At 38.5% G+C, this 27203-nt stretch overlaps 1 protein-coding gene across 2 annotated transcripts in view; it reads left to right on the plus strand.

Annotated features, from left to right (window-relative positions):
* Nucleotides 1-27203, plus strand: part of pgm2 (phosphoglucomutase 2) — a 137460-nt gene that overhangs the window by 103449 nt on the left and 6808 nt on the right. For both annotated transcript variants that reach the window (XM_072567203.1, XM_072567129.1), the window contains exons 6-13: nt 6556-6749; nt 9880-10069; nt 13878-13975; nt 17525-17705; nt 22168-22261; nt 23037-23166; nt 25864-26053; nt 26850-26983. In XM_072567203.1, the coding sequence (XP_072423304.1) occupies nt 6556-6749; nt 9880-10069; nt 13878-13975; nt 17525-17705; nt 22168-22261; nt 23037-23166; nt 25864-26053; nt 26850-26983 (1211 nt within the window). The remainder of the gene's footprint in view (nt 1-6555; nt 6750-9879; nt 10070-13877; nt 13976-17524; nt 17706-22167; nt 22262-23036; nt 23167-25863; nt 26054-26849; nt 26984-27203) is intronic.

The raw sequence follows: 27203 nt of genomic DNA on the forward strand, positions 1-27203 counted from the left end.
CTGAAGTGACAATATTTCAGTTGAATAAAGGGAAATATGGAGCTATGAGGGAGCAACTGGCCAAAGTTCAATGGTTTAATACCTTAACAGGGAAGACCGTGGAGGAACAATGGCAGATATTTCTGTGTATAATGCAGAAGATGCAGGATCAGTTCATTCCTAAAAGGAAGAAAGATCCCAGGAGGAGACATGGGCGGCCGTGGCTGACAAGGGAAGTAAAGAAACATATAAGGTTAAAAGAGAAAAAGTATAACTTAGCGAAGATAAGCGGGAAAACGGAGGACTGGGAAGCTTTTAAAGAACAACAGAGGATTAGTAAGAAGGAAATACGCAGAGAAAAAATGAGGTACGAAGGTAAACTGGCCAAGAATATAAAGGAGGATAGTAAAAGCTTTTTTAGGTATGTCCAAGGCAAAAAAATGGTTAGGACAAAAATTGGGCCCTTGAAGACAGAAGCAGGGGAATATATTACTGGGAACGAAGAAATGGCAGAGGAATTAAATGGGTACTTCAGATCTGTGTTCACTGGGGAAGACACAAGCAATCTCCCTGAGGTAACAGTGGCTGAAGGACCTGAACTTAAGGGAATTTCTATTTGCCAGGATTTGGTGTTGGAGAGACTGTTAGGTCTGAAGGTTGATAAGTCTCCGGGACCTGATGGCCTGCATCCCAGGGTACTGAAGGAGGTGGCTCGGGAAATCGTGGATGCGCTGGTGATTATTTTCCAGAGTTCAATAGAATCGGGGTTGGTTCCTGAGGATTGGAGGGCGGCTAATGTTGTGCCACTTTTTAAGAAGGGTGGGCGGGAGAAAGCAGGAAATTATAGACCAGTTAGTCTGACCTCAGTGGTGGGAAAGATGCTGGAGTCTATTATAAAGGATGAAATTACGGCACATCTGGATAATAGTAACAGGATAGGACAGAGTCAGCATGGATTTATGAAGGGGAAATCATGCTTGACTAATCTTCTTGAATTTTTTGAGGATGTAACTCGGAAGATGGACGAGGGAGATCCAGTGGATGTAGTGTACCTGGACTTTCAGAAAGCTTTTGATAAAGTCCCACACAAGAGGTTAGTGAGTAAAATTAGGGCGCACGGGATTGGGGGCAAAGTACTAGATTGGATAGAGAATTGGTTGGCTAATAGGAAACAAAGGGTAGTGATTAACGGCTCCATTTCGAAATGGCAGGCAGTGACCAGTGGGGTACCGCAGGGATCCGTGCTGGGACCGCAGCTTTTTACAATATATGTAAATGATATAGAAGATGGTATCAGCAATAACATTAGCAAATTTGCTGATGACACAAAGCTAGGTGGTAGGGTGAAATGTGATGAGGATGTTAGGGGATTACAGGGTGACCTGGACAAGTTAGGTGAGTGGGCAGATGCATGGCAGATGCAGTTTAATGTGGATAAATGTCTGGTTATCCACTTTGGTGGCAAGAACAGGAAGGCAGATTACTACCTCAATGGTATCAAATTAGGTAAAGGGGCTGTTCAGAGAGATCTGGGTGTTCTTGTACACCAGTCAATGAAGGCAAGCATGCAGGTACAGCAGGTCGTGAAGAAGGCTAATAGCATGCTGGCCTTCGTAACAAGAGGGATTGAGTATAGAAGCAAAGAGGTGCTTCTGCAGCTGTACAGGGCCCTGGTGAGACCACACCTGGAGTACTGTGTACAGTTCTGGTCTCCAAATTTGAGGAAAGACATTCTGGCTATTGAGGGAGTGCAGCGTAGGTTCACGAGGTCAATTCCTGGAATGGCAGGATTGCCTTACACGGAAAGACTGAAGCGACTGGGCTTGTATACCCTTGAGTTTAGAAGACTGAGAGGGGATCTGATTGAAACGTATAGGCTTATGAAAGGATTGGACACTCTGGCAGGAGGGAACATATTTCCGTTGATGGGGAGTGCCGAACCAGAGGACACAACTTAAAAATACGGGGTAGACCATTTAGGACAGAGATGAGGAGAAACTACTTCACACAGAGAGTGGTGGCTGTGTGGAATGCTCTGCCCCAGAGGGCAGTGGAGGCCCAGTCTCTGGATTCTTTTAAGAAAGAATTGGATAGAGCTCTTAAAGATAGTGGAGTCAAGGGGTATGGAGATAAGGCTGGAACAGGATACTAATTAGGAATGATCAGCCATGATCATATTGAATGGCGGTGCAGGCTCGAAGGGCAGAATGGCCTACTCCTGCATCTATTGTCTATTGTCTATTGTCTATAATAGCTTGCTGCACTTGCATTTAAGCCTTCAGTGGCTTTTTCAGAAGGACACCCACATCCCTTTGCACAGCTGCATTTTCCAACCCCATCACCATTTAAGAAATACTCTACATGTCTGTAGTGAATAACCTTTATCTTTCCACGTAATATTCCACTGCCATGTTCCTGCTTAAGCACTAAGCCTGTCAAAATCCACTTAAATGCATCTTTCTCAATGCACGTTCCTGTTTTGCTTTGTAAAATTTCCAAACTTGCAGATGTTACAGTTGGTCCCAACATCCAGATCATTGATATATATTGTGAACAGCTGGTGCCAAGGTACTTTTTGTTCCTATACCTGACTAGTCACAGACTGTCAACTGAGAATGATCAATTTATTCCTGCACTACTTCCTGCTTGTTAGCCAATTCTTTACCATGCCAGTATATTACCACCTGTGCCATGTGCTTTAATTTTACTAAACCGACTTCTTTGGAGGATCTTATCAAAGGTTTTCTGAAAATCTCAATTTTGTTAGCAACATCCTCAAAAAAAACTCCCCAACATGTTTGCATGATTTTTCCATCTAAAGTGCATACTAATAAAGCATAATTGGATCACTTTATCGAGTGATCTTAGATTCTAACGTTTTCCTTGCTTTGATATAAAGCTGATGGGTCTCTAGTTCCCTGTATTACCCTTACTCCTTTTTAAATAATGGATTGGCATTTGCAAGCATCCAATCTACAAGAATCATACCAGAATCTATGGAATTTTGAAAGATGATTTACAGGTGCATCAGCTATCTCTATAGCCACTCCTTTAGCACTCTGCAATTTAGCTATCAGATCTTTTGAATGTATCAGCCTTCAGCCCCATTAAGTTCTCCAGTATTCTCTCAACAATAGTAATTTCCTTCAACTCCTCATTTTGCTCAGTCAATTATTTTGGAAGTTTTTTTGTCTTCCTCAATGAAAACTGGCATAAAATAATCTTTTAGTTTCTCTACCATTTCTGTATTCCCACATTATTAAATCTCCTGACTAGCTACTGTTAATAGATCCATAGTTAGCTTGGCCAAGCACATCCTTATTTAATAAGGAGGAAATATGGCCTTTATTTGCTAGATTGCACTCACGTTTTTTCTTTTTCTTTTTCTTGCTCCTCTTGTCCTGTATTCTTAAAATTCCCAGTCCTCAGATTTAATACTATTTCTTCACACTTTATAATATTGTTATTTTTAATCTTATACAATCCTTAACATACTTTTGTCGGCTATGAGTAAAGGACCCCTGAGTTTGTGCTCCTTTAAGTTGCTGTAAGTCATCTAACAGTTTTTAAAAAGCTGTCCTCCCCTATGTGTACGTATGTCTTTTAATGTGTTTTCTTCAATCCAGCTCAGCCAAGTTGTGCCTCATAGTCTCACAATTTCCCTCATTCAAATTTAACACCCTAGTTTGCATACTGAACTACCTCCCTTGCAAACGTAATGTGAAATTCTATCAGGTCACTTATCCTAATGGTTGTTTTACAATAAGATTACTATTTGGTACTTTCTCTTCTTGTCGTCTCAACATGCTGTTCTAGAAAAGCATCCCAAAGACACTCCAGAAACTCCTCCTTCATGGCTTTAGTGCTCATTTGGTTGACCCAGGCTATATGCAAATTGAAGTCGCCCATAGGTACTGTGTTGCACATGCTGCAACCTTCCTTCTCTTATTTCCCGATTTGTATCGTGCCCTATTCTACCGCAACTATTTACTAGCCTATATTTTTAAATAAATCCATGCAATGTCCACTGTCCCTTGCTGTTTCTTAGTTCCACCAAAACAAATTCCACACGTTGCTGTGCTGATCGGAGATCCTCCCTTATGTATTGTGTATTGATCCCATCTTGTATTATCAGCACAACTTCACCTCCTTTCCTCCCTGTCTTAGCTTTCAAATATTAAATATCCTTGAATATTCAGTTCCCAGTTCTGGCCATCATGCAGTCATATTTCTGTAATGGCAATTATAGCATAACCATTTACCACTACTGTAACTCATAAAAGGAACAAGAGGCATAAACTTAAAATGATCTGTAAAAGAAGCATGGGTGAAATGACTTTTGTTTCACTCGATTCATTCTGTAACTTAACTATCTGGAAGTGTGGTGGAGACTGTTTTAATTGAGACATTCAAAAGGGCATTGGATGTTCACTTGTTAAAAATAATGAGCAAAGGTATGGGGAAAAGCAGGAGATTGGCACGAGGTAGTATAGCTAATTTGATGAGCCAATGCAGCTGCAGTAGGCTGAATGGTCTCCTTCTGTGCTGTAGCACTACTATAATTTGTGGTTTTAAATCCTCTATCTTCTTGCGAATGCTGTTTCATTCGGGTAGATCTTTGCTGTTCCAATAAGCACAGGGAATTACTTGGTCAATTAAAAAGTTTCACTGACCACACACTGCTTTCTGTGGAAAATTGATGGATTTCAATTCATACTGCATTTATATGTTGACCACTTCAAAAGTAATCAATTCACATCTAAATATTGTGCAGTTTCTTAGAGATGAATGAATTGCATTACTGTATTTTGTTCTTCCAAGTGATTCAGTGCTTGAACTGAAATTGGTTCTGATTTCCTGATCGACTGTTTTGGAAATTCAGGCTAAATATTAATTACAAAATATGGTCCAACAAAATCATCTGTTTAACCATATAGCACTTAATATCAGTGCCTGAAAATACCTAGCAATTGTTTGAACTGTGAATGTTTTCAAACTGATGTCATCAGCTATTTAATTTCTAAGTCCCTACCTTTACATTCTACATTTGTGCAGACCTGGGATTGATTTTTTTGAAATGCATTATTTCAAGGAAAGATTTAGAAAATACTTTTCAGGATGTACCATAACATTTAAAAGATTCTGGTGTGTCATTGTTGTTATAGCCCCTAAATTGTCTAGTTTATTCTTTCCACAAAGAGTGAAATAAGTTCAATTTTTTTTAGACTGACTTCTGTATGAGAATGCCATTTAAAATTAAATCATGTGCAACCTCTTATTCAAATTCCAGATGTTCTCCCTAACTGTCTGTTTCTCTTCTGCTATCATTCTTCTCTTTTGAACATTTTGCAGGTTTGTTCATTTTAACTTCTATTTTCCTGAGTTGCTTTAACATTTTGCAAAACGCATGAGTCTGAAACAATGCTGAGAAGTCTGGAGTAAAAATTGCTAAACTCGTGTTTTCCAGACTGTTGAATTTATTGTGGAAAGCTTGTTTTGGAATCCAATTGTGCATGCATGAGTCTTTTTCAAAGTAAAAGTATCTTAAGGTTGCTGTCAATTCAGTTCACATTCACAAAGTTATTGTCTTATTTTACCTTTTTTCTTGTTTTTTTTAATGATCGCTTAAGACAGTGCACTCAGCACCAAACTTGCATCTACTAATTATTTTGTTGCTCGAATAGCATTTGGTTCACTGTACTCTCTGGCTATTCTATTCCAGAAGTTAATGCCTTTGAATAATTTGCATTTGTCCCACCTTGTTTAGAAGCTGAACTGACTTGGTACCAAGTACACCTGTCATCACTATTTTAACTCCTTCATATTTATAAAATTAAAAAATGTTGACAAACAATGATCATAATGGGGTCAAATATAAAAAAAGGGTTCTTTTTAAATAAAAGTGCTACATAGCTTCACTAAATAACCATGTTTAAAAAAAATGTCATCAATCATCATTTCCTTGGAATGTTAAAATGGACAATGCTTATGATTTCTTGTTAAGTTTAAATTGTGCATAATGTTGCCATCTGATTATGCAATTTTCCAGAAAAGGAGCATTGTTTTTATGGTCTTGCCAATTTCCTTGTAATGCAGAAGTAGAAGAACATTCAGCTTAACTTTAACTTTATTTGCATGCTAATTTGTCCATGCATAGAAAATTCCATCTTCACTTAAACTCTTTAAGCAGCAGTTCAAGATGGCAGGCTAACGGCTAGTTCAATAAATTAATTATCTATGTAAGATCAATTCTTCCGAAAATGGGAGTAATGTGTTTTTTTTTCAGAGTTTATTTTCTTGTATAATTTAACTTGAATTAAATAGGCGATTTACTTTTAAACTAAACATGTTGGTGATTCCAGGTACTTCAGGAAAGGAGCTGGCCATCCAGAATTGATAACATTTTTCCAAGCTTGTTTCAGTGTTTGTTCCAATTGACTTCATTCATCCTTGCTTGAAGTATTCTAAAATTTTTATTTTTAGGTTATATGCAGATGAATAATCTTGTGAGTGATCAGTCATTAACTTTTTATCAGTTGATGTTGTAACGACTGTTGCTTGTTTGGTAATATTTAGGTTTACTGGTCTAATGGAGCTCAGATTATTTCCCCTCATGATAAAGAAATTGCAAAAGCCATTGAAGAGAATTTGGAGCCGTGGTCAGAATCGTGGAATGACAAGCTTGTTGACAACAGTTCCCTCATTAAAGATCCTTATGAAGATATGAAAAGTAAATATCTTGAGTGCCTGCAGAAGCATTGCTTTAACAGGTCAGTGATCAGATGTATTGGGGAGGTAATGGAATAATGGTCATTTCACTGGACTAGTAACTTTGAATTCTAGACTAATAATCAAAGGAATAAAACAAAGAATCGCAGGTTGCGGGGATTGAAACAAAAACAGTATGTGCTGGCGAAACTCAGCAGATCTGGCAATATCTGTGGAGAGAAAAACAAGAGTTAAGTCACTGGACTCAGAACATTATCTTCTGAAGTTCTAATGAAGCGTTGACTCTGCTTTCTCTCTGCTTTGTTTGTTTAATGTTTAGAGACTTTGATTCAAATCCTACCATGGCCAATGAACCTTGAATTGAGTTTGAAAAAAATCGAGAATTAGAAGCTTGCCTAGTGGTGACCGTGAAACCATTGTTGATGTCATAAATATCTTATTGATTAATATCCTGTCAGAAAGAAAATTTGCCATCCACAACTGGTTTGACTCCATATTCATATGGACCAGGCTGCACCTCTCAAAGCCTTTCAAGAAGGTAGCCCAGACCCTAACTTTGCTATTTGATTTGAAGCAAGTGTACAATCAGCTGGTCAAACTGCTTTTTTTAACAAAACAGAATTTATTTCCAAGAGTGCTTAATAAAGCGCAAAGAACAGAAAACAGAATACCGAATAGCTTAATCCATCCGAAAACCCAACAGACTATCCCAACTTAATGATGCTGTTCCAAAATACTTGCAACGATTCCCATAGACACCCCTTGGCACAAAAGGCAAAATGAAACACAGGTTCTTAGGAATGAAGTCAGAGAGAGAGCGGGTCCAGCAGCTCTTCATGCACACGCGTGCGCACACTGTCATTTACAATGTTAACATGTTAAAGGAACAGATTCGTCACATTTAACAATGTGGTTAACTCAGAATTGCCCTCTGGGCAAATCGTAATGTGCAATAAATGTTACCCTGCTAACGACATCCACATTTCTGTGAATAAATGAAAAGTGACTTCTATAGTAAACTGATTTAATGTAACCTTTCTCTAATTTCATTTCATGTAATTGATCTTGTCACCAAAAGCTGTTCCAAGCTTTTTTTCTCAACCTTGAATTTATCTGGACCCCTACTGTACCTTTATAGTGCCAATATACTATGTATTCTGGAAATCGGCAATACAAAATGTTGGTAATACATAACAACAGCATCAGTGGCTACTGAGAATCTTTTTCAGGTGTTAGCTCTTATTTCTATCTCCACAGATGCTGTTGACCTTGTTGAGTATTATTGTTTTATGTTCCAATCTACCTTTTATTTAGCTAACATGTGATTTGAGCAAGTGATTTTTTTATATGCGAAAGGTTTAAATACGGAATTAACATTCTTTCTTATCCATCCTGTTGTCATATCCCAGCAAAATCTTATTTCTGAAAGGAAAATTGATTCTTTAGGGTTCAACGGTGCAACAGCAATAAAATAAATTGGTTCCAGTAGCTATTTTCCAGGAAATTCAACTGTTGGGTTTAACAATTACAATCTAATGGTTTCATTGCTGCAATATAAATAGCCAAGGCCTCTGTTTCACCTTTGTCCTGAATCCACATATGGTGTTTAATTATTGCTTGGTGAATTAAACTGCAATGCAGCCAAGTCAGGAAGTGAACTAATTTACTTGCTCTTTCTCTCTCCTTGTATTCCCACCTGCTAACTGCCAAACGCTCCACTCCACCAATCAAATACTAAAGATTTGTGGTGGTGTGTCTGTATGTCAGCTTTGAACTTACCAAGGAAAAGTCTCATTTTGACTTTATTCACCATCCTGCTAAGGTTATCCTGTTTGTTAGACTACCTCCTGCTCCTTCCACTCCATTCCTACTGAACTGCTGACTGCCTAACTTCCATTCCTATCCCTTCATCTTCACAAACATCTCCTCAAAAGCCCTACCCTTAGCTCCTTTGCTCTTGCAAACTGTCTCTTACTGGGCTCCTTCCTACTACCCATTTATGGTTTGAGCACCACCTACAAATGTTTCTTGTTCCCACAACATTAGGGTTCCCAAAGAGCGCTCACGAGTTATCTTTTGCTTGCTTTGTTTGTCTATTCTCTGCACCTTAACAAAATATCTGACGATAAGGAGTCGGTTTCCACAATATCTATTTTTATTTCTTGTCTACTAGCTCTTTTTCTTTTCCAGGATCTTTTGAGCAATGATTTCTTGCTGTTATACATTAATGAATAGACTTACTCAGGTTGTTCACACCTGCCACAAATAAGGAATCCTTTGTTCTGATTCTGTGCAATATCACCAGCCTCCATCCCTGTTTCAATGAATCTGATGCTGAAACACCTGTTCTTGTATATTTCACATCCAGTTTCAACACTTCTAATTCTCTCTGAGCTGACCACCTGTGTTTTTATGTCTGTAAGCTTCAGCTTATCTGACTCATCTTTGCCTGCCTCAACTCCAGCTTTCTTATCCCCCTGTTCTTAAATTTCATAGGCTCACAATTCTATTGTGCCTCAGATTAAAAATCTTATTCATGTCTTCAAATCCATTCATAGCTTTTGCCCTGCCGATCTTCATAGTCTGTGGCCCTACAATTGACATCCTGCTTTCCAAACCCTGACTCCTGATTCTGTCCCTTTGTGCATTATCTTTCCCCTTTGAAAGCACAAATGACGACAATGGACAGCCAAGTAAGCTGCATATTCTAGAATCCTCTGTAGCTCCTTCTGTTTCTCCACCTGAGAACTTCCAAACAATGTATTTTATTACTCACCAAATATTTTATCCTTCATCTCAACCTCTGGGAGGCTTTTCTAGATCTAAAGATGCTGTGTCAATTGAGCTTGTTGTTGTACTCCAAGCATAAAAAGTTGGAATCTGATACTTGCTATGTGTTGCATTGTGGCTATGAATCTTTCCATGTTGCTGTAGAGTTTGAATATCCATGTACCTTTTTTGATATCAGAGCAGATGAGCTTTCAAAGGCATGCTAATTCTCCAGTTTCTAAATTATTTATGAATAAACATTTGCTATGTTTTATATTGATATTAACTTAATTTTTTTTAAGAATTTGTTTTGTTCTGAAACTTCACTGCTTTCGATTTCCTGAGCTTGGCAATGTTGTTGTCGTCGTCGTCTGATCTGACTTTGTTTTCCTTTCTATCTAGGGATATAAACAAGGAAACTAAACTTAAATTTGTGCACACATCTGTACATGGAGTTGGACATGAGTTTGTACAGGCTGCTCTTGCATCATTCAACTTCACCAATCTTCTTGCAGTTCCAGAACAGAAAGATCCTGATCCGGAATTTCCAACTGTCAAATACCCAAATCCAGAAGAAGGAAAAGATGTGCTGGTAAAAAGTGTTGCTTGTTGTTATAACAAAACATTGTCATCAGTTCTGCTTTGACATCTATTCTGTTCATTCCTGTTATGTCTCCTTCAGCTGAAACTAACTAAGATTTACTATTTCCTGGTGTTGATAAGCCAAATTATTTTGTTGAAACCCTACTGGTGGCCCACTGTAACATAGTTAATACATTTACTCAGCACTTGTGGCTGTCAGTAATTGCAAGGTGCTGATGTCATTAGCATCAGCCATAACCAAGGGAAAAGTTTCATCATTGCAGTTTTGTACGGGGTTTTTATCCATTGAACTATAAACCAATATTCAGTGGTGCAGTAGCTATAATTGTCTGAAATTCACATATAGACAGCTACGCTCGAAACTTGTAACAACACTCCTGATTACCCAGTCGTGCAGTTAATTGAACATAAGCTTCAACGCTGACTCTTTTGAGGATTGGAAGGAATGGTAAGCTTATTTTAAAGAGGGATCATGACATCCTCATGAGCTACTGAATGCTCAATGTTTATTTGATTCTCTCTTTTTGAAGTCAATCAGAACAAAAAACATAATACAGCAAATAATTGTGTCGACAGCATGATTTTTACCTTCATGGACATGTAGCACTTTAAGACACTTTCAAGACTGAAGGTATGTGTATTTTTGCTGAAAGAAGTGGAGCTCATGCAGCAAATATGTGAAGAGATCAGTATCTGAATAAGTATGTCAAGTACGCTGACACTTGTATTCACTTTATAGTTTATTTGCTTCATTTCAGAATAAATGAGCTAATGCTGAAATGAAAATATATATTTGTTTGTATGTGGCACTGTTTTAGCAAATTTTGTTACTTAACATTTATAAATAGTCATTAATTCCTTTCACGTTTTGACTTCAAACTTCAATGTCTTCATAGTTTCAACTTCCTCACAGGAACTCTGATAAAAGACACTCTACAAAGAGCAGGAGAAGACTACAGGTGCTCCTTGAGGCTGCTAAGTGAAGGAATTTTTCCAACTCCTATGAATATGAAACCTCTGAATCCTCTTCCCTTTAAATCTCATACACTTCTCAACCCAATATCTTGTATAAATGGAACTTCAACCTATATTGAAGCATTGGAAAATCTTTAAAAACTCAAATCTGTCAATATCAATAACATTTTGATATATACCATTATTCTTCTTGAACAGATCGTAAATCAGTTAGATTAAATAAACATTACTTCATATCCTCTTTAAACCAAAAAATTGTAATCCCCAACGCAACTTAAAAATTTTAAATTTACCCAACTCTCATTCTCCTTGTTAACAATGTCAACGTCTGTTATGTTAAATCGGCTAGTGGGTTTGGTACTCAGCCAAGCATTTTGAATGTTAACTCTGGTGAGCGACTACACAAACAACCCTTCCGGAGGTAAGTACATTAAAAACTTGAAGACACCTAGAAACTCAAATTCATCAAGCCTTCAAACAGCCATACGATAGTTGCATTGAAAATCAAGACACTAAATCTATGTTCTGGCCACTTTTCACCCTGTCCCTTTCAGAATTCACTACTGTACAATTCAGAATAGCACATTAGGCTATAGGATCTATTTGATAACATTTGAAGGGTATCATTCTACTCTTATTGCATGCTGCTGAATATTACTTGTTGTAGGAGTGATGGAGGAAATCACAAGATTTGCTCCAGCCCACCCTTTTTAAAGCCCACCCACCACAATCAGATCCAGCACTGGAATGAAAAGGAATCCAGCCTTTTTATGTCCTCTTTACAGCTTGCTTTCACACCCAGTTTTGAGTCAGGTATCCTGTGACTCATCTGTGATAGATAGAACTTGAACTGGACCTTCTGGCCCAGAGGTAGGGGCACCACTGCACCATGATACACTGCCCAATACAGCTTTATATCATTTGCAGATTTGAACATATTACTCTGGTGCTCATCATTGAAAGTTGATAGGTGTTTGAACCACAAGGGAATTGAGAGGTGTTGGAAGTGGATGGGGAAAACAATCAAGTTGGAGGATTATTCATGATCATATTGTATAACAGAACTGTCTATAAAGGCTGAATGGCCTTTCCCTGCTGCAAAGTCCCAAGTTCCTGGACTTGATTCTGTATTTATAACAATCTATGTTGCACCTTTAATACCCTGTCCCTGGCTAGAATCTCCCACTCTGGTGACTTTCCTTGACATGTGGTCATCTTTCCTCCCAAACTGTGCAGATTTTGGGGTTTAGGCATCCTTCACAGAATGTGGCTGAACAATTTTAACACTCTTGGATCCTGCTGATTTCCTAATGTAGGATCATTCTGCAATGCAAAGCTAAGCTCTGTTTTCCTTTCTTCACTCACAACTGTCTCCACAAAGCCCTTATTCTTTATTCTTCAACTCTTCAGAGTTGTGAAGAGCGAATAGACTTCTCTATCACCTATGATGGCGATGATTTATTTGTATTTTCTCTCTTCTCCATCTCTCATCTTCCTGCCCTCACCCCCATCGCTGCCAACCACACTGAAATTTAAGGTTTGTTTAATTGTTCCCTGTCCCCATCACCTCCAAAATTGCTAACCACAGCTTATTTTCCAGACCTTTGTGCTAGCTGCTATTGTATATTGTTCTCTCTTCTCAGGAACAGCACCCCTTCTTCTAGAACTGCTGTTCTGACCCTCCTCCTCTAAATACTGGCCTCTAAAGCCTCTATCTTTGTAAACTACCACCACAGCTCAAAGAATTTTCTCTCACTTGAAGTCTTTGATCATTCCAAATCTGCCCATCTCTTTTCAGCTCCCTTGTTTGACTTAATTCCAGGTTTAACCCTGACGTTATCAAGTTCCAAATAACATTATCAGTGACTATGACCAAGTCACCATGCCTGTCTTGATATCTCAAAAAACATTAATACCTTTCCTCTATCGTGCAGCTCAGTGGGACAATTCTAAATGAACAATTGGACAGTGATATTTAGATTATGTTTAGAATTAAGTCTAGTAATTTGACACTTTGCAGCAGAGATAGTCCATTCAGCCCTTACAGACTTCCAAGCTACCGGGAATAGTTTTATCTCTTTTTACTATAATAATAATTCTTGTAAAGTTCAATCAAGTCACCCCTTCCTTCCTTCCTTCCTAATCTTCCAGTGTGACCAAATTAGGGAGAAATAGGGAGGTATTTATACTAGGCTGAGAAGGTGAGTAATGGCTCCAGAAGCAAAAGTAGCAATAAAGAGGTGATAATGACCAGTGCATGAGAGATTATAGGGAGATTAGGAGCTGTGAATGACCAAGGCTGAAGCCAGTGCTATGTGATAAAATATGGGGGGGGGGGGGGGGTGGAAATGGGTGAAGCAGAGGCAAAATGCAAAACAGGGTAGCAAAGGGGGAAGAGGAGAGGAAAAAGTGGGGAGCAAGAGAATTTTGCCTCTGCATCACCCATCCCCCCACATATTATCACCTCTTTATTGCTACCTTTTGCTTCTGGAGCCATGACTCTCACCTTCTCTCAGCCTAGAATAAATACCTCCCTATTTCTCCCTTTTTCTGAGCTTTGACAAAGAGTCAGACTCAATGTCAGCTCTTTTCTCTCCTTACAGATGCTGTCAGACCAGCAGAGATTTTACAGCATTTTCTTTTTTTGGTTTCAGATTCCAACATCCACAGTAATTTGCTTTTGTTTTTGACCTAATTAGGGATTTTTTGTGGCAAATCTGTAATCCATATTACTGAGGAAGCAGGCCAGTTGAGCTATAGGCTATTTTTGGTTTAGCTACACTTCCCATACTCACTAAGTAAAATTTCTCATTTTTTTCCAGACTTTATCGTTTGCCCTGGCTGATAAGGAGGGAGCCACAGTCATTTTAGCAAATGACCCAGATGCTGATCGGCTTGCTGTAGCTGAAAAACAAGAGAGGTAAGTAATAAGTACATCAATTCTTTACTGAATTTTAAGGAGCGGTGATGACCTAGTGGTATTATGACTAGATTATTAAACCAAAGACCCAGATATGCTCTCGATCTGGGTTTTGAATCTTATCATGGCAGAGAGTCTAATTTGAATTCGGTGACAAATGATGATCATGAAGCTGTTGTAAATTGTTGGGAAAATCAATCTGATTCACTAATGCCTTTAAGGGTAGAAAACTGCTCTCCTTACCTGGTATGGTCTGTGTGTAACTCCTGACCCACGTCAATGTGGTTGACTCTTAACTACCTTCTTGGTAATTAGGGATTGATTAAATTCTCTAACTTTGACTAAGTAAGGTGTATTTTAATAAGAATTGTTCATTTAAAGGCAAGCAGAAACTGTTAATTATACTGTTTTCTAAGTGGCTTGTTTTAATGACATTTGAAAAAACCAATTACTGAATGTATTAGGCACGCAATTAACCAAAAATGTTATTTGCATCTATCTAATGAATTGAGCCATCACAGTTTAAGGAGATACTACGACATTGTGTTTCAGATTGGTTTCTGCATTGAAACTTTCATAATTTCTCACTAATATGAGTGTTGTAATTATATCTGTCTTTGACATCTGAACTTTTCTAGTTATTTATTTGTCTAGCTTGAATTTTTGTCGCTGCAACTGATTTAAAAAGGAAGAGAGTAGCTAAAGCCAATGATGTCCCATTGAGGAATTAATAATGGGGACACTGGGGAATGGCTAAGTCTTTGAACAAGAATTTGTAGTTAGCTTCACAGAGACACATGCTAAATAATCTCAGGATTAGTAAATTTAAAATAATAACTACCACGAGAGAAAAAACACTAGGATAATTAATGGGATTAAAGGCTGACCAGTACCCTGAACTTGATGACCTGTATCTAAGAGGAGAAAGTGAGGACTGCAAATGCTGGAGACCAGAGTTGAAAAGTGTGATGCCAGAAAAGCACAGCAGGCTTATGCCCGAAACGTTGATTCTCCTGCTCCTCGGGTGCTGCCTGGCCTGGTGCGCTTTTCCAGCACCACACTTTTCAGATCTGTATCTAAGATGCTTAAAAGAATGGCTGCAGTGCAATGGTTGTAACCTACCAAATTGTCTAGATTTTGGAAAACGTCCAGAGCTTCGGAAAACTGTGATAGTTTGTTATTTTTTTGCTACGAACCTGTTAGTCTCTACCTGTCATTGGAATTATTACAATGAAAGTAATGACAGTATATAAAAAAAAAGCACAATCCAGCAGAGCTAGTCTTTTTTTAAATTCTTTCCTGGGATGTAAGCATCACTGTCCATTCCTAATTGGCAATGTGGAAGTGAGCTTTTTGTGACTGCTGCAAACTTCTTGAATTTTGATACAGCATCAGTGAAGGAGCATGTTGAACTTGGAGAAGAACTTTTGAAGTAGTAATATTGCTTTGCGATTGCAATTCCTTGTCCTTCTAGGTGGCTGAGAGCATTGACTTTAAACCTGCTGAAGTCATGGCAAGTTGATGCAGCACAACAGGTAGCACAATGGCTCAGTGGCGAGCATGCTGCCTCACAGCGCCAGGGACCCGGGTTCGATTCCACCCTCTGGTTACTGTGCAAACTCCACACACAAACACGTTCTTCCCGTGTCAGCATGGGTGTGCTTTGGATCCCTCCCACAATCAAAAGATGTGTAGTTTAGATTGAACTGGCCATGCTAAAATGCCCAGAGTGTTCAGGGATGTGTAGGTTAGGTGGATTAGTCAGGGGTAAATGTAGAGTAATAGGGGAATGGGTCTAGTGGGTTACTCTTCAGAGGGTGGACTTGTTGGGCCGAATGGCCTGTCTTTTTCCACACTGTTAGAGGTCTGTTCTTTATTGTGCATGTGCTGTATAAACATAGAAATAGAAAGCAGGAATCGTGTACACTGCTTCGCCTGAAGCCAACTGATGGTGATACCTAGTAGGGTGACAAAACATCTGGAAATGAACCTCCCAGCTCAACGAGCAAACCTACATCCAAAAGAAAGGTGATTATTGAAACATAAACATGTCTGTGGGGGTTTAACTTGGGAGATATTGAGACTATATTCCCTGTCATAAAGGTATCTTCAATTATGGGGCACAGTTTCAAAACAAGCGGTCTCCCATTTTAAACACAGCTGAGGAGGTTTTTTTTTGTTTCTATGTCATTACTCTTCTTTCTTCTCCACAAAAAGCAGTGGAAGCTGGGCCATTGGACATATTCAAAATTGAATCAAACAGATTTTCAAGAGAATCAAAAGATATGTGGATCAGAGAGCAAACTGGTATTACGGCCAAGTTTAGATCACATACTTAATGTACTTTAGTGTGGGCTGAATGGTCTGTACTATTTTTCTATGTTTGTTTAGCTGAAGACTTGTATGTTTGGTACTGTAGAACCTCTACTTTGAAATTACAGTATGATTTAAGGAAGGCATTCCATTTCAATGTAATTAAGTTTCATATGTTAATCTCCCATGTGATAAAATGAGGGCCACAGATTGTTCCGTTTGAATATAATCATTAGGAATCTGTACAGAATTCTGAAAGCTGCTTAATTATTTTGGAATGCTCAGATTTAATGTAATGTTTGAGTAATTTAAATAAAAAGGCATAGTCATTATTCTGAGGCCTTTTTTAGTCCATGAAACTTAGTTTCTTGATTATAATTGTACTATGAAACTTATTTCTCCCATCATATATTTCCTTAGTTTGTTCATATCTTGGGTAAAAATGGTTAATCTCATGTGGGATTGGTTGAGCACATACCTTTGTGCATTCTGCCTTCTTGGATGTTTTTATCTGTAGCACTATCGTGTTTGCATTCAGGGAATGCATTTTAAAGAAAAACAGAAGATGTCTCTAACTACTTAACAGTATCATGATGCGTGTCAATTACAGACACTAGAGGGCATCAGCTGTCAAACCTTGGAGAGGTCTTTAATTTTAAAATGATTATTGTGAGTGTTGTAATGGGCAATTAATTACCCTAGCATCTATAATATCTGGAAAAAATTGTAGCATTTCTGAGGTAGAGCTGTGCACATATTCATGCAAGCCCAGGAAAGAGCAGGCCATAGAAGTTATTTTCATATACAAAACCTATACTGCTCTGTGTTGACCAGTATACACTGGCCTCATGAGCATTTAGAAGCAAAAAGAAACCGCTGAAAGGGGAAAGATCAATTAATCGAGACAGTGTGGAAGTTCTAGAAGATTTGCAACAGAAGGAGTCTTGTTTTTAATTTTGTTAAAGAGCTTGGTGTATTGGAGACTGTCGATTCTATAGTTAATAATTTGACTGTGTGTGTGTCTGATATATTTTCTTGAAGTGTCTATTTTAGAGTTTGTGTTTGTTTGTATAGGTACCCAAATCCTGCACTTCTATTAGGGTGCATACCGATACTGTTGTACTTGGAGGTATTTCTCATGGATAGGTTTTAAACTTTTATGTAAAGCCATAATTGATTTCATTATGCTTTTAGTATTAAATAAAATGTTAAATTCTCAAATTCTTTTATTCCCAGAGGAGAATGGAAAGTATTTTCAGGGAATGAGTTAGGTGCCTTGTTGGGTTGGTGGATTTTTACTTGTTGGAAGAAGCAAAATAAAGAACCCAGTTCTCTGAAGAAAACCTATATGCTGTCCAGTACAGTCTCTTCAAAAATCCTCCAGGCAATTGCACTCAAGGAAGGATTTCATTTCGAGGTATAATTCTCATTATAACTAGTCAATTACTGATTTATAATTGCATTATCTGAAACACTTTTGAATAATATGGATTATCATTGCTGCTAATTCAATTACATCAATTTTGACTATATTAAACATTCCTCCTTATTGTTTCATATTTGTTTGCATTTTTATAAGACCTTTCTGCCATTTGGTTCACAGCATGTGCCACCCAAACTCCTGGTATAGAACTTTTGAATGTTAGGGTTTCCTGCCTCACCACCAAAATAGCCACAAAGTAATGTATTCCAGCCAGTACCGCCCATCCCTCAGCCATATAATGTTCCATTGGGACCTAATTGAGATGGGACTTCTGCCCTTTACTCTGAAGGGAGCATCACCCAGTCTGATTAACTGGTAGCTCTGTAGCCCCAGCAACATTATAGAGAATGGTGACCATTGCTGAGTCTACAGACAGTACACCGATTTGAAGAACTTGGAGCACGGACAGATGTCCTTCTGGTCACTTTGCTATCATGACAGGAAAAGAGGCTGGGCAAGGGTGGGAATAAGCTAAAACGGGTGGCACTTGAGTTCCCGGGGATGGTAGGGGGAGGGAACTATCTGTTGGTGTGGTTGGTTATTAGGATAGGAAGGCCAGGAATGTAGATGCCCTTCCCACTCACTGCCCAAGCAGCCAAATCTGCCACGCTGTTTTGTTACAATTGCGCATGCACACCCCAGTAAAAACCCTGGCTTCCTCCTCCTGGATGCAAAATTTGTCCCTTTTTTTAAGGGCATCATGTGGTACAAGGATGGTAAGCCAATCCAGACATGGCCCAATCCCCATAAAAGATCTGACAGATCAGGTAAGTGAAGGTTACTGGCTCTCCTGCTAGCAAGTCTGTTGGTGGGCCCCATGATGTTCTGACCCTGGATTGAAGGAAAAGGTCTACAGATATTGTCCTCTTACGCATAGTTTAACATTATTTGTTAACTTTAAGTGTTATCATTTACATCTTGCTCCTATTAATCTGTTCTGCTTATTGTATCCAAAAACTGTTGAAGGCAGATTCCCTTTACTACATATGTCATCTGGCTGTGGAGTTTTATACAAGCATATTTTCAAATATTGTATTTTCTCCTTTTGAATAGGGGGATACTTGGAGGTTTCGGATTGATACCAGTTACTACCCAAGCCAAAATCTAGACTTTTGCCATTTATACTTCATATAAATTAATGAGGTGTTGTAATCATTCAATTAAATTTAGTCTTTAAATATATTGTATGTTTAAAAAATTTGTGACTATTTAGTTACTTAAAGATATTGGACAGTTTTTGTTTACTCATTCAATATATGTAGGCATGCATCCTTTAAACGATCAAAGGACAAATTTGGGAATTTAAATTAATCAAGTTAACACTCCATCTAGGAAGAACGTCACAGGTATGCCATTTGGCAAATGAAATAGCTTTCAGGGAGGTGGTCCTTTGATTTCAGTCAAGCAATCTGTGTGTCTTTTCAGAGAGTTCATGTTTGTAGTAGTTTTGAAATAGTCACCTTACATTTGGAGCTGTAGTAACACTGATATGAGGGAGAGAAGGCTGCCAGGGGGTGTAGGCTATTTAGCAAGAAGGCAGTGAAGCCTGTGCTTGAACTGAGTATTCAGTTACCTCCTGATGGAATACTGGTGTCGAGACCCAAGCAGCCTTGTGCTTCAGATAACAACGGAAACACTAAGACAACTACAAGTGAATTCCTGAGAGCTATGGCTTATTGCTTTTCTTTAAATAGAAATTAAGGATTCTATTTAAAAGGAAATTAGACAGAATGGAGACACCCTAACATGAATCAAGAGGCTGATACAGAAAAGAGGACCATTCTGAACAGTTGAGTGATCTTCACAGAATTGGGGTGGGAATATTTATCTTCACATGAGGTTTCTGGGTTTCAGTAATCAAAACTATATTGAGCTTAAGGCCTGGCAAGGATTGCAATCACGTAAATCATGCTGTTTTCCATGAAAGAGATTGGCTTACCCAGAGTTGCAGTCACAGATTTTGCACAATGCAATGTGATGCAGTTAGCAGATGTGGTTACCTCCAGATATGTTAATTTTGCAGTTGGTGGAGATAAAGTGTAAATAGATGAACATAGTATTTTTTTGTTCAGTTGTACAAGTTATTTGACATTTCTGCTCTGAAGAAGGAAGTTGGGAAGAACTATCTTATTTGGTGAATTAAGCATTTAGCACGTAATTGTGTACTTTTGGAAAATCTCAGCTTTCCCACTAGTGGTTTGGTGGTGTTGATGACTTGTGATGCAATATTGATATGAAGCATTAATATGCTTTTCATAGAACGTAGAGAAGTACAGCACAGAACAGGCCTTTCGGCCCACAAAGTTGTGCTAAGGTTTATTCCTAATCTAAAATAAAATAACCTAACTTATGTACCCCCAATTCACTGCTGTTCATGTGAATGTCCTGCAGTTGCTTAAATGTCCCTAATGACTCTGCTTCCACCACCACAGCTGGCAACACATTCCATGCATACACAACTCTCTGCATAAAGAATCTACCTCTGAGGTCTCCTCTACACCTTCCTCCTAATATCTTAAAATGATGACCCCTTGTGCCAGTCAATCCTGCCCTGGAGAAAAGTCTCTGGCTATTGAATCTATCCATGCCCCTCATTACCTTGTATACCTCAATCAGGTCACCTCTCTTCCTCCTCCTCTCCATAGAGAAACATCCAAACTTAGTCAACCTCTCCTCATAAGACAAGCCCTCTAGTCCAGGCAGCATCCTGGTAAATCTTCTTTGCACCCTCTCCAAAGCCTCCGTATCTCCCCTATAATAGGGCGACTAGAACTGGACACAGTATTCCAAGTGTGATCTCACCCGAGTCTTGTAGAGCTGCAGCAAAACCTCGTTCTTTAAACTCTATTTCCCCCTGTTAATGAAAGCCAAAACACCATATGCTTTCTTGACTACCAAATCCACTTAGATGGCAACTTTGAACTTGAACTTGAACACCAAGGTCCCTCTGTTTTTCCACACTGCCTAGAATCCTGTCTTTAATCTTATATTCAGCATTCAAGTTTGACCTTCCAAAATGCATCACTTCGCATTTATCCAGGTTGAACTCCGTCTGCCATTTCTCAGCCCAGCTCTGCATCCTGTCTATGTCCTGCTGCAGCCTGAAATAGCCTATCTATACTATCGATGACACCTCCAACCTTTTGTGCCATCGGCAAATTTACTAACCCACCCCTCAACCTCCTCATTCAAGTTATTTATAAAAACTACAGAGCAGAGGCCCAAGAACAGAGCCCTACTGGACACCACTCACCACTGACCTCCCAGGCTGAATACTTTCCATCTACAATCACTCTCTGCCTTCTGTCAGCCAACCAATTCTGAATCCAGACAGCCAAATCTCCCTGTATCCCATACATTTTTTTTTGTACCTAGCTTCTGAAATTCTGGTAATTTATTGTTGGAGTGTATCCAATGAACATCACAGTTGGTACTGGTTTCCTGTTCCTCCTCTTTGAACAATCAGGGTGACAACTTGGAGAATTCACCCAGGCATAAAAACTAAAGTTTGGCTATTCAGGTGCTCCGTGTCATTTGCTTCAAATTGTCATTCAGTCACCACATTGCATACAATGTCAGTCTTGCACATGATCTCCTGCGTTGTTTACCAAATTTTCTGATCTCACCTAACAGAACTTATTTTTAAATTCCAAAGCTATTTAATGTGACTTTGTTTATTTTTTGTTGAAGAGCTATACTTGTTCGCAGTTGTAAACACATCTGCAATTCTCCAAAGGAAGGACTAGTAGATAAACTTGGCAAACCTGTTTGAACTTCAGTATATTATGATAATCTTGAAACCCCACTTAAAAAAAAATTGTAGGTATCACTGCCCATACCTGCATTTATTGTTCATCCCTAACTGTCGTGAGATATACCATTTCATGATCTGTGATGAATTGAACGGCTAGTGTAAAATCCACTTTGTCTCTGTTCATATATTGGTAATTAGCTGTTCTGCTACTTTTCTCCTTTCATATTTTCTGTTTAATTTATTAGAAGTGAAATTAGTTGTGATGTATAGTTGCTGCAGTGCTGATACTGCATTGCTGTATTTAAATCTTAGGTTTGATTGGTAATTGAATTGTTTTTTTTCTCATAAGAGCGATCTTAATTATTTAGTCTTAGTATATTATCACTGAAGGGAAGTTTTGCTGTGCCCATTCAGCCATCAGACATTCTGCGTGGCAATGATTGAATTCACAAATGTTTGTGATCTGGGCCAGTTCCATCCTAAAGATTGAGATGACTGAAATAGAATGCTGAGAAATGTTCTTTTTCCCCCTTCCTCTCTCTCCCCAAAATGCAAACAACAAATATGAGAGAAACAGTTTTAATTTACCACAGGCAATGGTGTAATTTTGAAAGGTAGATTCTGATGGTTTCTTTCTTTTAGGAAACTTTAACTGGCTTTAAATGGATGGGAAACAAAGCTAAAGAACTTATAGATAAGGGCAATACAGTGCTTTTTGCCTTTGAAGAAGCAATTGGTGAGATTGTTATTAACCATTTTGTTTGCTTGCAGCTTTCTTCTTAATATAGGTTTTTCCTATGCAATCAACAAAATTTTGATCTTTAAAACTATATTTTCCATCAGAAAAAGCTCAATTGTTTACAAAAGACTAACTTTGGGAGGTGGATGGAACCAAAATTATCTTAAAATGCATGTCAAGGGTTTAGGTAACTCTGGAGTGTCTGCTGTTGGGAATTTGTTTCTGCCTGAATGATTCTAATAATTTGTTTGGGATCTTGTGTTTATGTCTACTAAACATGCATTTTAAATTCTATTGTGTTGACTGATAATTCTTTTATTCAGTTTTAGTGAAGTGCTACTATGAAAGCATTTATAATGCAGTGCATGAAAATTGTCCAGGCAGCGTAGTCAATATTAAGCAAAAGAGTTGGCCATTATGTCCTTCCACCCTGAAACTAAAATAAATTGTGTTGATACCACATCACTGATTATTCTGGAGAGTTTTTTTAGTTGACCTTGTCTGCAGTTGATGTACTTTAAACATTTCTGTTTGTACTAATGAGTGAACTTGTCAATTCAACTCACTTTTCACAGAGAAAAGTTTAATTAAAATTTCAGATGTTATCTTTTGTCAGAATTTGTACTTAGAAATTTAGAAATCAAACTTAGAAAAGTGGCAGACTTTACTTTAATAAAAATCATTTATATTTGAATCTGATCTTGCTTCCCAAATGGGTATACTTGAAAGAAATGTGTTCTAAGAGATTTATCTTTTTGTGTGCTAAATGTAGGATATATGTCGACTGAATTTGTCCTGGATAAAGATGGTGTTAGTGCTGCAGCCATTGTTGCAGAAATGGCCAGTTATTTGGCAACCAAGAATACCAATCTGACTCAGCAGCTCAAAGCAATTTATGAAGAGTAAGTAGGAATGGGATATTGTCTCTCAAATCTTTTCACTTCATCTTACTTTGAGATCCGCAGTAAACTTGACTTCTGCATTCATGAATAGGAGAGTGCAATTAATTTGTTTCCTACTTTGAATAATGTTATTCATTGTAAAATGAATATTGAATTATATTGTTTTAATTTTGACCTTTTTTTGCATTTTACATTAACCAGTTTTGCCTTTCCAAATTTTATTATAATGTTTCTAATTTAAGGATCACTGTAAGGGGGTGTTACTGAATAATGCAGCTTGATTATAGAGTCAACATCACCTTTCAACACTGAGCTGATGATCGAGATGTAAACTAATGTGTGGCAGTAATTGGCAGCCTTGAATTGATCCTGCTTTTTGCAGGCAGGACACACTTTGAAATCTACCCAACATTGGTAATTTTCAATGTTGTTGGGTAGATACCAGTGTTGTATCTTACTGGAACAGCTTCACTGGTGGGACAGCTTCGTCTGAAGCTCATGTCTTTAGTGCAGCAACGACGTCTGTTTGAGCCTCAATGCAACCAATGCATTCAGCCCACTTTTATACTACATGGAGTAAATCAACTCAGCCGAAGACTGGCTCCTGTAATGCCAGGGACCTCAAGAAGAGGCCAAGACAGATCATTTGCTTGGCGCTTCAGGCTGAAAAATAGCTGTACTGTCTTTTGTACCGATATGCTGAGTTGCTCGATCATTGAGGATGGGAATGTTTGTGTATCATCCTTTTCCTGTCGGTTGTTTTAATTGTTCATTTGTGTTGTAATCCCTATAGAAACTGGTAACTCCTCGAAAGAGATGAATTTCCAAGTGACCAAGGCAAATAATTACCTGACAAGATTTCAAGTTTTAACGAACAAACAAAAAATAACTAAAGTCTGTTTCATGGGTATCTATCTTTTTACATTTTGGACATTCAGCAGATAATTCATCTTGGGTGATCTGGCCCTCAAGTGGGTTTGTTTTCACGGTTACACAAGATCATGATGGGCACCCTAATAGAGGTCATAAGATAGTGAATAGCATGGATAGAGTGGAAAGTTTTGAGGCTTTTTCCCAGGGTAGAAGGGTCAATTACTCAGCGACATAGATTCAAAGTGCAAGAGGGGAAGTGTAAAAGAGATGTGCAAGGCAAATTTTTTACATACAAGGTGATGAGTGCCTGGAACAAATTGCCAGAGAAGGTGGTGGAAGCAGACACAATAGCAGTGTTCAAGAAGTCTTGGGCAAATACATGAATAGGAAGGGAATAGAGGCATACAGATCCTGTAACTGAATGCCATTTTGGCATGGAAGGGCAAAATGTGCCGGTGCAGGCTTGGAGGGCCGAATTCTTCTTTGTTCTTTGTTGACTATACCTCCATGTGACAGCTGCCAGGAGATGAAGTTGCAGTAAGAGCTGGTTGGTGCTGTTAAGCCACACTATGCTCATAATGGTCCCAGTGATCTTTCCGTGCTGAGTGAAGGAATAATTCCTCTCTCATCTGAGGATTTCACACAAAACAATTTGATAGTTGATGAATTGGTTTAATTTTGTCATTCTCTAGATTTAAGGAGACTTCCATTAAATTGTAAAATGGCAAACATTTAAAGAAGGGTGGGAGCAGGAAATTGTAGAGCGCTTTACTTAATATCTGTTACAGGGAAATCTTGGGAGCTGTTATTAAAGATACTAAAGCAGAATATTTAGAAAAAGTCAAGGAAATACGGCAGAGTCTGAAGTTTTGTAAAAATAAAGAATATTTAGTCAATTTATTGGAAATCTTTGAGGAAGTTATGTGCAGTGGATGAGGAGTCGTCAGTAAGTGTACTGTACATGGATTTACAGAAGACATATGATAAGATGCCAGATCAGTGATTTATTGTGGAAATTTCAAGCTCATGGTGTTGGAGGTAACATTAATAGAAGACTGGCTAGCTAATGGGAAACAGCACGCATGAACAAAACTTTTTTTTTCTGGTTGGTAAGATGTAACGAGCTGTATGCCATGGCAATCAGCATTGGAACATTGCTGCTTAGAAATCTATCAATCTCTACTTTTAACATGCTCAGAGATTGAACATCTGTGGCCCTCTGTGATAGGGAACCCCAAAGGTTCACAACTCTCAGAGAAACAATTTCTTCTCATCTCCAACCCAAATGACACGTCCCATGTTTTTAAATTGTGCCCCCGATTTCTAGATTTCCTGACCAGGAAAAACTTTTATCTTCCTCATTTATCCTTTTTAAGTATTTTGTATATTTCAATAAAATCATATCATCTTCAAATATAGGCTCGGATTGCTGAATCTCTCTCTGTGGGAGAGTTAGACAATAGACAATAGTTCAGCCATCCCAGGATCAAGTCTGGTGAAGCTTTGTTGCAATTCCCAGTCAGTAATATTTCCTGAGATAAGCAGACCAAAACTGCACCAATTACTCCCAATGTGGTCTAACCAAGCTTGTAAACAATTGAAGCAAAGCTTCACTATTCTTGTATTTAAATTCTCTTGCAGTAAAGCCTGACATTGCTGTTAAGTTGCAAAGGTAATGAATACTGCAGGCAGAAGTCAAGGCCCACGCACAAGTGTTGCCTATTTTGTACATGTATTAGGGAAATCTCAATAATTTTGAGATGTAGCAGTGTGTATAATTTGATACTGGTCTGTGTGGAATAAAAATTTTCTTTTTTTTATTAGATATGGTTATCATCTTTCGAAGGCTTCATACTTCATCTGCCATAAACCTGAGATAATCAGTCAGATATTCCAGAATTTGCGAAATTATAATGAAACAAATCAATACCCCAAAACCTGTGGGTCATTTGCAGTTTCTGACATCCGAGATTTAACCACCGGCTATGATAGCAGCCAACCAGATAAAAAGGCTGTAAGTGACATTCTGTAAATTCACAGAACCAGCAGCAGAGGGAACCAGTGATCGTTTTTTAATACAAAGCCTACTACAGTGCTAAATTTCACGTGTTCAGTTTGTGGTTCTTTCATTCAGGAATGGGGCTGAGAGGTAAATAGCTGGGGGGAGGGGCACGGGGGGGTATTGCGGAAAGGTAGCTAGGAAGGCAGTGGGTAGATATAGCTGGTTGGTTATGGTGATAGGTTAGAGCGGAGGGTGGACAGATAGGTGGGAAGGAAGATGGACAGGTGGAACAGTTGAAGAGGGTGGCTCTGAGTTGGATGGTTGGATCTGGAATGAGGTGAGGGAGGGGAGATGGGTGAAATTGACATGATGCCATGTGGTTGGAGGGTCCCAAGTCAAAACTTGAGTCATTCTTCATCCATGCTTTGGGTGGCTAGGATTTGGCAATGGACAAGGCTTGTCTTGTCCTTGGCAGAGTGGGAGGGGGAGTTGAAGTGGTCGACCACAGGGTGATGATGGTGGTGTTTGTGTGTGTCCTGGAGACATTCTCTGAAAAATTCCAGAGTTGGTGTCCTGTCTCCCCATTTTAGAGGAGACCACATCAAGAGCGACAGACACAGTAGATGAGCTGTTTTGGATATGCAGGAAAATCTCTGCTGGATGTGGAAGGATCTTTTGGGGCTTGCGTTGCAAACCAACAGTGCATGATTAAAGATATAAAATAAAAGTTATTCATAGTTAGCAGTTTTGATTTTAGTCTAAGGAATAACATCAAAAGACTTCTAGTAATTGTTTGACTCTGTTTTAGGTGCTTCCTACTAGTTCAAGCAGCCAAATGATCACCTTCACATTCAAGAATGGATGTGTAGCCACCATGAGAACTAGTGGGACAGAGCCAAAAGTTAAATATTACACAGAGTTATGTGCACCACCTGGAAATAGGTAAGTTTATTCTTTTCAAAAGTAGCTAAAGTTTGGTCTGATTTCAAATTATAAGTTGTATTTAAAGAATTGAGAAAGAGCGTATGTGCTGGAACATCTATCTGGAGAGAGAAAACCAGACACTAAATGTCAGAAATACTCAAGATCTGTCAGAGGCTGAACCACTTTATATCCGTTTATGATATTTTCAGTTTTTGTTTTGTACACAAATATTCATGTG

This window comes from Chiloscyllium punctatum, chromosome 1 (assembly GCF_047496795.1).
Source record: "Chiloscyllium punctatum isolate Juve2018m chromosome 1, sChiPun1.3, whole genome shotgun sequence".
Lineage (NCBI taxonomy): Eukaryota > Metazoa > Chordata > Chondrichthyes > Orectolobiformes > Hemiscylliidae > Chiloscyllium > Chiloscyllium punctatum.